Source organism: Cherax quadricarinatus, chromosome 14, assembly GCF_038502225.1.
Source record: "Cherax quadricarinatus isolate ZL_2023a chromosome 14, ASM3850222v1, whole genome shotgun sequence".
NCBI classification, from domain to species: domain Eukaryota; kingdom Metazoa; phylum Arthropoda; class Malacostraca; order Decapoda; family Parastacidae; genus Cherax; species Cherax quadricarinatus.
This window is the reverse complement of record NC_091305.1, coordinates 11,287,063-11,303,672: the sequence shown is the minus strand read 5'-3', so window position 1 is coordinate 11,303,672 and position 16,610 is coordinate 11,287,063. Positions and strand designations below refer to the sequence as shown.

The window sequence follows — 16,610 nt, the reverse complement described above, 5'->3', positions numbered from 1 at the left end:
GTATGAGGGAGCAGTTCACAGTGCTGTATGAGGGAGCAGCCCACAGTGCTGTGGGAGGGAGCAGCCAACTGTGCTGTGGGAGGGAGCAGCCCACAGTGCTGTGGGAGGAAACAACCCACAATGGTGTGGGAGGGAGCAGCCCACAGTGTTGTGGGGGTAACAGCCCACAGTGCTGTGGGAGGGAGCAGTCCACAGTGCTGTAGGAGGGAGCAGTCCACAGTGCTGTGGGAGGGAGCAGTCCACAGTGCTGTAGGAGGGAGCAGTCCACAGTGCTGTAGGAGGGAGCAGTCCACAGTGCTGTGGGAGGGAGCAGTCCACAGTGCTGTAGGAGGGAACAGTCCACAATGCTGTGATATATCAGTAATCAGCCGATGACAAACATTGGTCTGACGAGGACCTGTTGAGGGAACTTGAGGACGACATGAAACAACCCAACAAGACATACAAGACAGGAGAGGGAAGTCATTGACAAAGTAGCACTCGAGACCTGAGAGGAGCAGTCTAGCCGAGACTCAGCTCACTAGAAGGCTGATTTTGCAGTCTCCTAGACCCAGGATGGCCGCCCTTACTGCTTCTCTGGAAGTCCCACGGACGCCATTGACGGCCCTGCGCTCGAGTGCCCATGGAGACTCATCACTTTCAATTACTTCACCAGGGCTTTTATCCAGGAATGAAAACAAATGGAATAATTTAAGCCCCTAGCGAAATATCCAATGGATCACGTCGCCTGGGCTGGCTGTGATGGACAGATCTAGCAGCAAGAGCCCAACAAACAAACGGACAGTGGCCAGGGAGCGGAACACCGCCGAGTGACAGCTTAACGGACAGGTAAGCTCAAACTCTCAGAGAAAAAAGAACATCGAGATTATTGACACACTAAACACACCCGTTGCGAGTTGTGGAACGCAGCGAGGAAACTGGCAGGGGAAACATTCCCACTATGCGGAGACCAAGTCGGTAATGGAGACTACCAGGAGTCCAAAGACCACGGTCATCCTGGAGACAGGAGACCTATAAGTCGTTATCGCGGCTCTAAGAGACCAGAAAAGAGATCACCATTGTTTTTAACACCATTAAAATGAGGTTACCATTACCTTGGAGGTCAACGAGAAAAGGATGCTATTGCCTTGGACACCAAAGGAAGAGTTAAACCTGCCTCAATGAGTGTCCGGGGCCATGGAGAACATTGGGTATCCTGAAATCCACTAGTAACGAAAGGCAAACTACCTTTAGGTCTTGGAAATCATTAGAGGTAACGCAAGCCTTACAATAAAAGCTTGCCACTCTGGTCCCTACCGTCTCCTGGGCCAGTGAGGCCCAGGAGACGGTAGGGACCCAGGAGATGCTGAGGCCCTGTGAGAGACGGGCCATCCTGGTAGGAGGAGGAGGAGGAGGAGGAGGAGGAGGTGGCGGAGGTGTGGTGAATGCAGATGGCAGCACCACCTAGAACTGACAAAAGGTAAATAGCAATCACGGTAAACCGGTTCTGGTGTGCTGCTGCTACTACTATTAATATTACTAATAATAATCATGTATTATTTTTTGTTATTATTATAATGTTAATAGCATGTTTATACTGGGTAATAAATAACAACACGTTTTAGGAGGTAGTGATGGTGACTGGAGGCAGAGCCAAGACAACAGGAGGAGATTTGAATTGACTTAATTAAATAATGCAGCTCTGGCCTGGAGGGCTCAATGATGGTGAAGCTGTGAGTTGACATTAGAGGAGCTCCAAGTGAGTGAACATCGCTCACTGCAGAAATCAACACCAATGATCTTATTATCGTGAAACTCAGTCGATAAAGTTGCCATAAAATTATATGTTATACCTAAATGTTCAATGTACTGAAAAGAAAGCCGAACTATTGTAATAGCTAATTTTATATAAAATCTTTCACTCTGTTCAGCTTAACTGAAGAATTCTACATACTATCCAGTCATATGACATCCCAGTTCTTACATGTTTCTGGAATAGGTGTCTTCATATATATCATTTGTCCTTTTGTATTAACATTATTTTTATAATCTGGGAGCGAACTAAACCCATAGGGTTCATATAACACAAAGGAAATGGGAGGAAATTAGATTTGATCCAAGGGGAGGATAGAGTCAGTTCCTTGGATCAAGGTGTCGTTTCGTAAAATAGAATCCTGATAAAATTATTTTGGTTTCCCTCATCATTGCCGTTTTCTGTTGTTGGAGTTCTTGTCACTCCGGGCAGGATGAACTGGTTGGTGGCTGGGACAAAGTAAATTGCTCTGCATTGCGAGTCAGGATGAACTGGTGTTCGCGTTGTCATGAAGACTGATGTGATGCAAAATTCGAGATACAGATTAAAGAAAAGTTTTCATATACAAGAGAACCAAACCATCTACTATTATAGACTCAGAGCAGCTGGACTTGTTGGACTGTTTCTCATGTATGTGCAGGAGAGATGTCAGTGCACTTATTGAGACAAAGTCAAAACGTCATCCTTCATAACATGACTAAGAAAGCATTTAACATTGTAGCCCACCAGAGACTGATTCACTAATTAGAGGAACACACAGGGATACGAGGTAAAGTCCTACAGTGGATCAAGGAATACCTAAAGAGCAGAAGACAGGGGATGACGGTAAGTGCAGATGTTTTAGGATGGAAAAACATAACAAGTGGAGTTCCCCAAGGATGAGTTCTAGGACTTTTATAATTCTTAATATACGTAAATGACCTGCGTTTCATTATTTGCTGATGGCGTAAAACTAATAAGAAGAATACAAGTGGAAGCGGATAGGGACGGACTACAGGGGTCCCTAGACAAACTGAAGGAATGATTAAACAAGTGGTAACAGGAGTTCAACCCAAGCAGAACTGGGGATGGAGAGATTTGACCAGACACGAAGAAGCAAGAAACTGTAAATATCATTCAAGGAAAGGGATCTTGGATGCAGATTACATCTAATATATCACCAGAGGAGTACATGAATCGCATAATATCCGCAATAGTTAATCTCAGAATTGTCTTCAGAAACCTCGATAAAGAATCTTACGGAACTCTCTGTACGACGTATGTTAAGCCTGTCATGAAGTATGCTGGACCAGCATGGAGCCCTCACCTGATAAAGCATGTACGAAAATTAGAAAAGGTCCAGAAATTTGTAGCAAGATTAATTCCAGACCTGAGGGGACTGAGTTATAAAAAGCGACTAAAGGAATTGAATCTGACGACTTTATAAGATAGAAAGCATAGGGGAGACATGATTACGACGTATAAGATACCTAGAGGCTTTGACAAAACAGATAGGGACAGACTTTTTAAAATGAGATGCGTAGGGGATATAGAAACTAAAAATACAGATGAGCCAAATGGATGTTAGGAAATGATCCTTCATTCTCAGTAACAAATAACTGGAATGACTTAGATGACGAAGTAATATAGGCAAACTCATTACACAGTTTCAAGAGTAGATATGATAGAGCACACGAGAATAGGAACCAATAATGCCGGCGGTTGTGGTTTAAGAGGAGGGCCCAGGAGCTGAGAATCGACCCTCTCCCTCAAAGAGGATAATTCGGTGAGTAAAACGCGGTGAGTTCACGAACCATTCTACAACTGATCCCACGCTACATTCTTTTATAATAATAATAATAATAATAATAATAATAATAATAATAATAATAATAATAATAATAATAATAATAATAATAATAATAACTCCTTATTTCTACAGCGTACATGACAAAATTGACATAGACCTAGTTGACACATTTAGCATACTTCCCAGAAATCCCCTGGTTACGCGGAGCATATCGGGCAGCATATGAGTTAATCTCGTCCCCCAGGATGCTACCCACAGAAGTAGGGAAACCTGCCTAACATTTAACTCCGAGGCTGTTCTCGGACCCTCAGTGTGTGAGCTGAGGACGTGGTTTCACATGGTTTACTTATTCACATGGTTTCCCCTCTTTGTCTGCGTGAACAAACAGTATCTGTGTGTTAGTCGACTATTGTGGGTTGCATCCTAAAGGGAAAGAGGGATATATATTTTGGATAGGACTAGGCTTTGTAATGATATGAGGTAGAATAATAATCTTGGCCTGTAAACTGATAAATAATTATTAATCATATGGGCATGAGTTTATCATGCTGGTTCTAAGCTACTTCGCTGCCACAGCGAAACATTCATCAAAAGTCGCTCACCGCATCACCGACAGTGGCAATTATATCAACGTTAATAGTATTATTTCACTCAATGTCTATTATGGGTGCTACAACATGTTGAATTGTGACACAGACTAACCACCTGGTGAAAATAAAACGTAAGAAAATTATTACATATTTTTGTTGTACATTGAGGTTTTCTTCAGCAGACGGCTGAAGAGGGCCTCAGTGATAAGCCGAAATATACAGTAATTTTCTTTTGTTTTATTTTATCCATATGGGTTAGTTTGCATCAATGACCAGTGTGTATTATACTTTGTGTTTGAATAATGAATTGAGTTCAACTTTTACTAATTTATGCTTTCTACAACGATATATAGAGGAAGTAAATATGAATGAAATATATTTATATTTCCTTTTAATGCGCTAGATAAAACAGTATGTGTTAGTTACTATTTTGTCAAAGACAATTATCGATAAGACTCTAGGCTTGTTCGATGTTGTGTGTGTGTGTGTGTGTGTGTGTGTGTGTGTGTGTGTGTGTGTGTGTGTGTGTGTGTGTGTGTGTGTGTGTGTGTGTGTGTGTGTGTGTGTGTGTGTGTGTGTCAGCGTGTGTCAGCGTGTATGTGTGTGTTTGTGTGTGTGTGTGTGTGTGTGTGTGTGTGTGTGTGAGTGTGTGTGTGTGTGTGTGTGTGTGTGTGTGTGTGTGTGTGTGTGTGTGTGTGTGTGTGTGTGTGTGTGTGTGTGTGTGTGTGTGTGTGTGTGTGTGTAGTGAGAGCACCTGGGAAGGGGAGGTAATGTTTACGAGCTAGGTTATCAGCCAACTGACATAACTCATTGTTCAACTATCATTCACACTTATCACTATCATTAATATATCTTTACAACTTTTTTATATCATCCTATAACTGTTAACCACATGTAAATATTATATAACCACAGATAAAAAAGAAATGATAAGCGTATGTACCTGGCGAAGAGTTCACCATCGGAGTGTCATTGTTTGCCTGCTGGTGGCCGGGACGTCTCTACCTCTCTAACACCACAGGCATTTTGCTGAAAAACATTAATTGTACTTTTAATTTTCTAGTGAATATTGAGCATCAATAGGAAGAATAATATTTTCTGTGCTTCAGAATTTATTCCGTGCAGCCTCCGGCACCATGAGTGCGGAGAGGATTCCATTCCTGCTGAGACTTCTCGTGTTTGGTGTCCTCGTACAAGGTATGTAATAAAGCTGTTTTCTGTTTGTTTTTATTGAAGCAATTACTCCGTAATACTTTCAAAATGTGTTAAACAAACATGTGAGTAAAACTATTTGGGTATAAAACGAACCTGCCTGGTTGATCAGGCAATCACCTGACGTGCCTGGCCCAAGTCCGGGCTATGGGAGTAGAAAAACTCGGTACTCATCAAAGGTATATCAAAGGTAGCATGGGTCAGGTTAGGTTTGGGGGTTGTCTGTGCCCCATGTAATCCGCTACCAGCGACCAGGTTAGTCATTACCAGTGGTGAACTTTATACTCGTCCATCTTATACCTGATTCCAACCTGCCACTATACGTTACATACTCTTCATTTTAATGTGAAGAAAAAGTCTTTGTACAAGATTATTGGGAGCACGTTTCGATATCTAAAAATCTTTACCAAATATCACTTACTAATAACCTTATTGGAAGGTTGTCTCAATACATGCTTGTTCTGCCAAGTGTGTCTTTACTATTGTCAGCAGTATGCCATTTCGTTCCTGCTTTCCATTCTATTGTTCACATTTATTTATGGCTCAGAAATCTCACTATAGCTGGAAAATAAGAGTATAAATTTGTGAGTATATTTTTGCAATATTCGACTGGAGTCTGGAGAGCGCTACATATATTTATGTAGCCTAACTCATGTGGATAGTTACATTAGCATGATATATGAAATAGCTTTCGTTTAAAATATAGTAAATCTTTTACTGTTAGAGCATTAAAAATTACCTTGATGTATATATTGCTAAAAATATGTTATTGGTAATACCTAGTAATATTTTTCTTAATATTAGTAAGTTGTTTACATTTTTTAGCATCAGTGTAACATTTAAGAATCTTTATTTAAAACTTATTAACAGAAAATTACTAGCTAGCTCATCGACACCATGCCTAACCCTTCTAGGGTAGGGTAGGTGCCTGAGCCCGAGCCTTTAGCTCATAAGACTGTCATTCCCATTAGTCCCCTTGGGGCGGGGATGACAGACCAGAGAGGCCTAGCTTGTGGCTAGGCCTGGGGACAGTTGGTCCCAAAGATGAGGAGGTACTTGTGCCTCCTCCCATGGGAGACTTAGGTCTCAGACACTCCCTAAAGAGGGAGCCAAGGCCGGGCCACCACTTGGACAAGGCCCGGGCCGGGAGAATACCGGCTAATCTTTAACTAACTAGCTAGCTATGATGAATGTATCTACAACATAAAACCTCAAGCCTCTAATAAAATTGATGCAAAACATACTGAAGCGAAGACTAAGCAACAAGCCTTAGCAACATGCTGGATGGCCTGAGGGCATCGCTGACACCTCGACACCTTTCTTCGTAGGACATCCCCCTTAGCTATGGAACTAATTGGTGCTGCATATTCCAGTATGGGCCTGACGTATACTGGAGTATGCAGCACCAATCTGGAACCCACACCTAGTCAAGGATGTTAAGAAATTAGAGAAAGTGCAGAGGTTTGCAACAAGGCTAGTTCCAGAGCTAAGGGGAATGTCCTAAGAAGAAAGGTTAAGGGAAATCGGCCTGACGACACTGGAGGATAGGAGGGTTAGGGGAGACATGATAGCGACATACAAAATACTGCGAAGAATAGATAAGGTGGACAGAGACAGTATGTTCCAGAGAGGGGACACAGAAACAAGGGGTTACAATTGGAAGTTGAAGACTCAGATGAGTCAAAGAGATGTTAGGAAGTATTTCTTCAGTCATAGTTATCAGGAAGTGGAGTAGTCTGGCAAGTAATGTAGCCGAGGCAGGAACAATACAAAGTATAAAGACGAGGTATGATAAAGCTCATGGAACAGAGAGAGAGAGGACCAAGTAGCGACCAGTGAATAGGCGGAGCCAAGAGCTGAGTCTCGACCCCTGCAACCACAATTAGGTGAGTACAGTTAGGTGAGTACTAGTTTTGATGGTGTTTGTGAAGCCTTGAAGTCAATTGGCGACCTAATTCTTTGGGCAATATTAATTGTGACAGTTGCTAGTGTTGGCAAGGTTCATATCGTAATAATGTTGGTAGAATTACTGACAGTATGTAAAGTAAAAGGGCACAAGTGCAACTAATGTGACATTCTATTGTGGCAACGTTTCGCTCTCCAGGAGCTTTGTCAAGCTCCTGGAGAGCGAAACGTTGCCACAATAAAATGTCACATTAGTTGCACTTGTGTCCTTTTAAGATTCATATCGTAATATACTAGGACCTTCATTCTCACAAAGGTAATCAGGCCAAAGTGATATCATTATTAATAAACTGTAAAACAAGGAGGAAAATTAGGAAAACTATAGTATTTACAGAAATGAATTTCAAAGCAAAAAACATGGCTTACATAATAGGTAACAAAATACTGAACAATTACTTTTACTGTTTAACAGTGAGGACGAACCATGGCCATGAAACGCCAAGGGTCGCTCTTGACCACCTGGTCTCCAAGAACCAGGCTTCTACAGAGCCGACAGTTATCTGGAACTGCTACTTCGTGGGCACAGTGTGCGGTCTAGTGATTACAGGAGAAGCCCGGTGGACTCTGGCCACCTGGACCAACACTACCAACCACAACCATGGTATTTATCATACTAATAATTTTATTTTAATATTTTGTTCGTGGTTTTGATCATAAGTAGGAGAGTAACCCAAGTCCCCGGAGGCAGTGTTTGTCTCTGTACTGCTTCCTACAGGATGGCCATGAGATAAATAATAAAATTACCAAAGTACAATTTCAAATTTAAAAACCAAAGAGAAGATGCATTTCGGAAAGTAGGTCCCATCTTATGTGGCAGTTAAATACATCGGAGAGAGAGAGAGAGAGAGAGAGAGAGAGAGAGAAAGAGAGAGAGAGAGAGAGAGAGAGAGAGAGAGAGAGAGAGAGAGAGAGAGAGAGAGAGAGAGAGAGAGAAAGTTTTGTAACTATGTCTTTCATTATTAGAGATGTGGAAAAAAAATCTAGCAGTAGAGCCTAAGTAGTGTTGTGTTGACCACCAGACCTGGGGAGCCTATCAATATTGGGAGGAATGAGTGGGTGGAGCGGGAGGGCTGTCCTGCCTCTACTGGCCGCCCAGGAGCCACCCTGCTGCCTCTCCTTCTGGTATATGATCGAATCCGCAGACCGTGGAGACATATCCATCCTTCTCACGTGAGTGCCCACTATAGTGTCTACTCCATCAGCCACTATATATATATATGTCGTGCCGAATATGTAAAACTGGTCAGTTAGCAAGAACTCATTTAAAATTAAGTCCTTTCTGAAATTTTCTCTTATACGTTTAAAGATATGTTTTTTCATTAATGTTAATGTAAAAAAAAATTAATTTTGCACCAAAAGAATCTTAGAAAACTTACCTAACCTTATTATAACAAGAGCAATTTATTTTAGCCTAACCCAACTAAATATATTTTAGATTTGTTTACAGTAATTTAATACTAAACAAACACAGTGAAATATATTTTTTTCGTTAGGTTCAGAATGATTTTGGCGAAATTATTGCATACACAAATTTTCACTTGTCTTGTATGGCAAGATGTGCGTTGCTATTTAAGTCAAGATCGCAAGTTCTGCCTATTCGGTACGACATATATATATATATATATATGTGAGCAGGGTAATATTTAGTGAAGGGATTCAGGGAAACCGGTTATTTTTATATAGCCGGACTTGAGTCCTGGAAATGGGAAGTACAATGCCTGCACTTTAAAGGAGGGGTTTTGGATATTGGCAGTTTGGAGGGATATGTTGTGTATCTTTATACGTATATGCTTCTAAACTGTTGTGTTCTGAGCACCTCTGCAAAAACAGTGATTATGTGTGAATGAGGTGAAAATGTTGAATGATGATGAAAGTATTTTCTTTTTGGGGATTTTCTTTCTTTTTGGGTCACCCTGCCTCGGTGAGAGACGGCCGACTTGTTTTATACACACACACACACACACACACACACACACACATATATATATATATATATATATATATATATATATATATATATATATATATATGTGTGTGTGTGTGTGTGTGTGTGTGTGTATAAAACAAGTCGGCCGTCTCTCACCGAGGCAGGGTGACCCAAAAAGAAAGAAAATCCCCAAAAAGAAAATACTTTCATCATCATTCAACATTTTCACCTCATTCACACATAATCACTGTTTTTGCAGAGGTGCTCAGAACACAACAGTTTAGAAGCATATACGTATAAAGATACACAACATATCCCTCCAAACTGCCAATATCCAAAACCCCTCCTTTAAAGTGCAGGCATTGTACTTCCCATTTCCAGGACTCAAGTCCGGCTATATAAAAATAACCGGTTTCCCTGAATCCCTTCACTAAATATTACCCTGCTCACACTGCAACAGCTCCGCAGGTCCCAAATACCATTCGTCTCCATTCACTCCTATTGAACACGCTCACGCACGTTTGCTGGAAGTCCAAGCCCCTCGGCCAGAAAACCTCCTTTACCCCCCCCTTTCCAACCTTCTCGAGGACGACCCCTACCCCGCCTTCCTTCCCCTACAGATTTATACGCTCTCCATGTCATTCTACTTTAATCCATTCTCTCTAAATAACCAAACCACCTCATTATTATTATAATCAAGGGGGAAGCGCTAAACCCGGAGGATTATACAGCGTCTGGGGGGGATGTGGAAGGCATTCAGGCTTAATTCGGGGAACTGGAGCACAGATCCAATTCCCTAAATCAAGAGCCCCTCATCAACATGAAGGAACCTTCCTTGAGGCTCCAAACCACTTCAACATACCCTCTTCAGCCCTCTGACTAATACTTTTATTAGCTCCACACCTTCTCCTAATTTACACACTCCGAATTTTCTGCATAATATTTACACCACACATTGCCCTTAGACAGGACATCTCCACTGCCTCCAACAGCCTCCTCGTTGCAGCCTTTACACCCAAGCTTCACACCCATATAAGAGTGTTGGTACTACTATACTTTCATACTTTCCCTTCTTTGTCTCCATAGATAACGTTTTTTGTCTCCACATATACCTCAACGCACCACTCACTTTTTTTCCTTCATCAATTCTATGATTAACCTCATTCTTCATAAATCCATCCGCCGACACGTCAACTCCCAAGTATCTGAAAACATTCACTTCTTTGATACTCCTCCACCCCAATTTGATATCCAATTATTCTTTGTCTAAATCATTTGATACCCTCATCACCTTACTCTTTTCTATGTTCACTTTCAACTTTCTACCTTTACACACACTCCCAAACTCGTCCACTAACCATTGCATTTTTTCTTTAGAATCTCCCATAAGCACAGTATCATTAGCAAAAAGTAACTGTGCCAATTCCCATTTTGTATTTGACTCCCTATAATTTAATCCCACCCCTCTCCCGAACACCCTAACATTTACTTCTTTTACAACCCCATCTATAAATATATTAAACAACCATGGTGACATTACACATCCCTGTCTAAGACCTACTTTTAATATATATATATATATATATATATATATATATATATATATATATATATATATATATATATATATATATATATATATATATATATATATATATATATATATATATATATATATATATATATATATATATATATATATATATATATATATATATATATATGTATATATATATAATATATATATATATATATATATATATATATATATATATATATATATATATATATATATATATATATATATATATATATATATATATATATATATATATATGTATGTATATATATATGTCGTGCCGAATAGGTAAAACTGGTCAGTTAGCAAGAACTCGTTTAAAATTAAGTCTCTCCTAAAAACTTTCTCTTATACGTTTAAAGATATATTTTTCATTTATGTTAATGTAAAAATTAATATTTTTTGGACCAAAACAACCTTAGAAAACTTACCTAACCTTATTATAACAAGCGCAATTTAATTTAGCCTAATGCAGCTAAATATATTTTAGATAAGTTTACAATAATGTAATAATAAACAAACACAATGAAATATATTTCTTTTCGTTACGTTCAGAATGATTTTTGCGAAATTACTGCATACACAAATTTCACTTGCTCTATTCGGCAAGAAGAGCATTTGCTGTTTAAGCCAATATAGCAAATTTGACCTATTCGGCACGACTTTGTATATATATATATATATATATATATATATATATATATATATATATATATATATATATATATATATATATATATATATATATATATATATTTTTATATGTTATGTTTAAAGATATATATTTTTTATTAATGTTGATGTAAAAATTTATAATTTTGCACCAAAAGAATCTTAGAAAACTTACCTAACCTTATTATAACAAGAACAATTTATTTTAGCCTAACCCAACTAAATATATTTTAGATTTGTTTACAATAATTTAATACTAACCAAACACAGTGAAATATATTTTTTTCTTTAGGTTCAGAATGATTTTGGCAAAATTATTGCATACACAAATTTTCACTTGTCCTATATGGCAAGATGAGCGTTGCTATTTAAGCCAAGATCGCAAGTTCTGCTTATTCGGCACGATATATATATATATATATATATATATATATATATATATATATATATATATGCAAAACAACCACTGTGAAAGAAGAGAGAAATTCCAAGCGCTTTCGTGACTACTCACATAATGTGAGTAGTCACGAAAGCGCTTGGAATTTCTCTATACTTTCACAGTGGTTGTTTTGCATATTCTGAAATCACCTTTTTACTGTGATCTTATATATATATATATATATATATATATATATATATATATATATATATATATATATATATATATATATATATATATATATATATATATATAAGGTAGTAGGTTGGTAGACAGCAACCACCCAGGGAGGTACTACCGTCCTGCCAAGTGAGTGTAAAACGAAAGCCTGTAATTGTTTTACATGATGGTAGGATTGCTGGTGTCTTTTGTCTGTCTCATAAATATGCAAGATTACAGGTACGTCTTGCTACTTCTACTTACACTTAGGTCACACTACACATACATGTACATGTTTATTTATACACACTCATCTGAGTTTTCTTTGATTTTATCTTAATAGTTCTTGGTCTTATTACTTTTCCTTTTATATCCATGGGGAAGTGGAATAAGAATCTTTCCTCCGTAAGCCATGCGTGTTGTAAAAGTCAACTAAAATGCCGGGAACAATGGGCTAGTAACCCCTTTTCCTGTAAAGATTACTAAAAAGAATAAGAAGAAGAAAATTGTCAAAGTGGGAAGTCTGAATGTGCGTGGATGTTGTGCAAATGATAAGAAAGAGATAATTGTGGATGTTATGAATGAGAAGAAACTGGATGTCCTGGCTTTAAGTGAAACAAAGCTGAAGGGGGTGGGAGAGTTTCAATGGAGAGGAATAAATGGGATTAGGTCAGGGGTTTCAAATAGAGTTAGAGCTAAAGAAGGAGTAGCAATAATGTTGAAGGATAAGCTATGGCAGGAAAAGAGGGACTACAAATGCATAAATTCAAGGATTATGTGGAGTAAAATGAAGATTGGATGTGAAAAGTGGGTTATAGTAAGCGTGTATGCACCTGGAGAAGAAAGAAGTGTAGAGGAGAGAGAGAGATTCTGGGAAATGTTGAGTGAATGCGTGGGGAGTTTTGAATCAAGTGTGAGAGTAATGGTGGTTGGGGATTTCAATGCTAAAGTGGGTAAAAATGTTATGGAGGGAGTAGTAGGTAAATTTGGGGTGCCAGGGGTAAATGTAAATGGGGAGCCTTTAATTGAGCTATGTGTAGAAAGAAATTTGGTAATAAGTAATACATATTTTATGAAAAAGAGGATAAATAAATATACAAGGTATGATGTAGCACGTAATGAAAGTAGTTTGTTAGATTATGTATTGGTGGATAAAAGGTTGATGGGTAGGCTCCAGGATGTACATGTTTATAGAGGGGCAACTGATATGTCAGATCATTATTTAGTTGTAGCTACAGTTAGAGTAAGAGGTAGATGGGAAAAGAGGAAGGTGGCAACAACAAGTAAGAGGGAGGTGAAAGTGTATAAACTAAGGGAGGAGGAAGTTCGGGCGAGATATAAGCGACTATTGGCAGAAAGGTGGGCTAGTGCAAAGATGAGTAGTGGGGGGGGGTTGAAGAGGGTTGGAATAGTTTTAAAAATGCAGTATTAGAATGTGGGGCAGAAGTTTGTGGTTATAGGAGGGTGGGGGCAGGAGGAAAGAGGAGTGATTGGTGGAATGATGAAGTAAAGGGTGTGATAAAAGAGAAAAAGGTAGCTTACGAGAGGTTTTTACAAAGCAGAAGTGTTATAAGAAGAGCAGAGTATATGGAGAGTAAAAGAAAGGTGAAGAGAGTGGTGAGAGAGTGCAAAAGGAGAGCAGATGAAAGAGTGGGAGAGGCACTGTCAAGAAATTTTAATGAAAATAAGAAAAAATTTTGGAGTGAGTTAAACAAGTTAAGAAAGCCTAGGGAAAGTATGGATTTGTCCGTTAAAAACAGAGTAGGGGAGTTAGTAGATGGGGAGAGGGAGGTATTAGGTAGATGGCGAGAATATTTTGAGGAACTTTTAAATGTTGAGGAAGAAAGGGAGGCGGTAATTTCATGCACTGGCCAGGGAGGTATACCATCTTTTAGGAGTGAAGAAGAGCAGAATGTAAGTGTGGTGGAGGTACGTGAGGCATTACGTAGAATGAAAGGGGGTAAAGCAGCTGGAACTGATGGGATCATGACAGAAATGTTAAAAGCAGGGGGGGATATAGTGTTGGAGTGGTTGGTACTTTTGTTTAATAAATGTATGAAAGAGGGGAAGGTACCTAGGGATTGGCAGAGAGCATGTATAGTCCCTTTATATAAAGGGAAAGGGGACAAAAGAGATTGTAAAAATTATAGAGGAATAAGTTTACTGAGTATACCAGGAAAAGTATACGGTAGAGTTATAATTGAAAGAATTAGAGGTAAGACAGAATGTAGAATTGCGGATGAGCAAGGAGGCTTCAGAGTGGGTAGGGGATGTGTAGATCAAGTGTTTACATTGAAGCATATATGTGAACAGTATTTAGATAAAGGTAGGGAAGTTTTTATTGCATTTATGGATTTAGAAAAGGCATATGATAGAGTGGATAGAGGAGCAATGTGGCAGATGTTGCAAGTTTATGGAATAGGTGGTAAGTTACTAAATGCTGTAAAGAGCTTTTATGAGGATAGTGAGGCTCAGGTTAGGGTGTGTAGAAGAGAGGGAGAATACTTCCCGGTAAAAGTAGGTCTTAGACAGGGATGTGTAATGTCACCATGGTTGTTTAATATATTTATAGATGGGGTTGTAAAGGAAGTAAATGCTAGGGTGTTCGGGAGAGGGGTGGGATTAAATTATGGGGAATCAAATTCAAAATGGGAATTGACACAGTTACTTTTTGCTGATGATACTGTGCTTATGGGAGATTCTAAAGAAAAATTGCAAAGGTTAGTGGATGAGTTTGAGAATGTGTGTAAAGGTAGAAAGTTGAAAGTGAACATAGAAAAGAGTAAGGTGATGAGGGTATCAAATGATTTAGATAAAGAAAAAATGGATATCAAATTGGGGAGGAGGAGTATGGAAGAAGTGAATGTTTTCAGATACTTGGGAGTTGACGTGTCGGCGGATGGATTTATGAAGGATGAGGTTAATCATAGAATTGATGAGGGAAAAAAGGTGAGTGGTGCGTTGAGGTATATGTGGAGTCAAAAAACGTTATCTATGGAGGCAAAGAAGGGAATGTATGAAAGTATAGTAGTACCAACACTCTTATATGGATGTGAAGCTTGGGTGGTAAATGCAGCAGCGAGGAGACGGTTGGAGGCAGTGGAGATGTCCTGTCTAAGGGCAATGTGTGGTGTAAATATTATGCAGAAAATTCGGAGTGTGGAAATTAGGAGAAGGTGTGGAGTTAATAAAAGCATTAGTCAGAGGGCAGAAGAGGGGTTGTTGAGGTGGTTTGGTCATTTAGAGAGAATGGATCAAAGTAGAATGACATGGAAAGCATATAAATCTATAGGGGAAGGAAAGAGGGGTAGGGGTCGTCCTCGAAAGGGTTGGAAAGAGGGGATAAAGGAGGTTTTGTGGGCGAGGGGCTTGGACTTCCAGCAAGCGTGCATGAGCGTGTTAGATAGGAGTGAATGGAGACGAATGATACTTGGGACCTGACGATCTGTTGGAGTGTGAGCAGGGTAATATTTAGTGAAGGGATTCAGGGAAACCGGTTATTTTCATATAGTCGGACTTGAGTCCTGGAAATGGGAAGTACAATGCCTGCACTTTAAAGGAGGGGTTTGGGATATTGGCAGTTTGGAGGGATATGTTGTGTATCTTTATACGTATATGCTTCTAAACTGTTGTATTCTGAGCACCTCTGCAAAAGCAGTGATAATGTGTGAGTGTGGTGAAAGTGTTGAATGATGATGAAAGTATTTTCTTTTTGGGGATTTTCTTTCTTTTTTGGGTCACCCTGCCTCGGTGGGAGACGACCGACTTGTTGAAATATATAAAAAATATATATATATATATATATATATATATATATATATATATATATATATATATATATATATATATATATATATATATATATATATATATATATATATATATATATATATATATATATATATATATATATATATATAATATATATATATATATATATATATATATATATATATATATATATATATATATATATATATATATATATATATATATATATATTCATATATATATATATATATATTATATATATATTGATATATATATATATATATATATATATATATATATACAGATATATATATATATATAATATATATAGTGATATATATATATATAATATATAAAAAGATATATATATATATATATATATATATATATATATGTTAGGTAGTACGTTGGTAGACAGCAACCGCTCAGGGAGATACTACCGTCCTGCCAAGTGAGTGTAAAACGAAAGCCTGTAATTGTTTTATATGATGGTAGGATTCCTGGTGTCTTTTATCTGTCTCACAAATATGCAAGATTATAGGTACGTCTTGCTACTTCTACTTACACTTAGGTCACATTGCACATACATGTACAAGCATATATATACACACCCCTCTGGGTTTTCTTCTATTTTCTTTCTAATTCTTGTTCTTGTTTATTTCCTCTTATCTCCATGGGGAAGTGGAACAGAATTCTTTCTCTGTAAGCCATGCGT

At 38.3% G+C, this 16,610-nt stretch overlaps 1 protein-coding gene across 1 annotated transcript in view; it reads left to right on the top strand.

Annotated features, from left to right (window-relative positions):
- Positions 1-5,160: 5,160 nt before the first annotated feature.
- LOC128698701 (MAM and LDL-receptor class A domain-containing protein 2) overlaps positions 5,161-16,610 on the top strand; it is a 170,647-nt gene continuing 159,197 nt past the window's right edge. Inside the window, exons 1-3 of the mRNA XM_070084849.1 lie at positions 5,161-5,368; positions 7,761-7,949; positions 8,368-8,518. Coding sequence (XP_069940950.1) covers positions 5,308-5,368; positions 7,761-7,949; positions 8,368-8,518 — 401 coding nt within the window. The 5' untranslated portion in view covers positions 5,161-5,307. The remainder of the gene's footprint in view (positions 5,369-7,760; positions 7,950-8,367; positions 8,519-16,610) is intronic.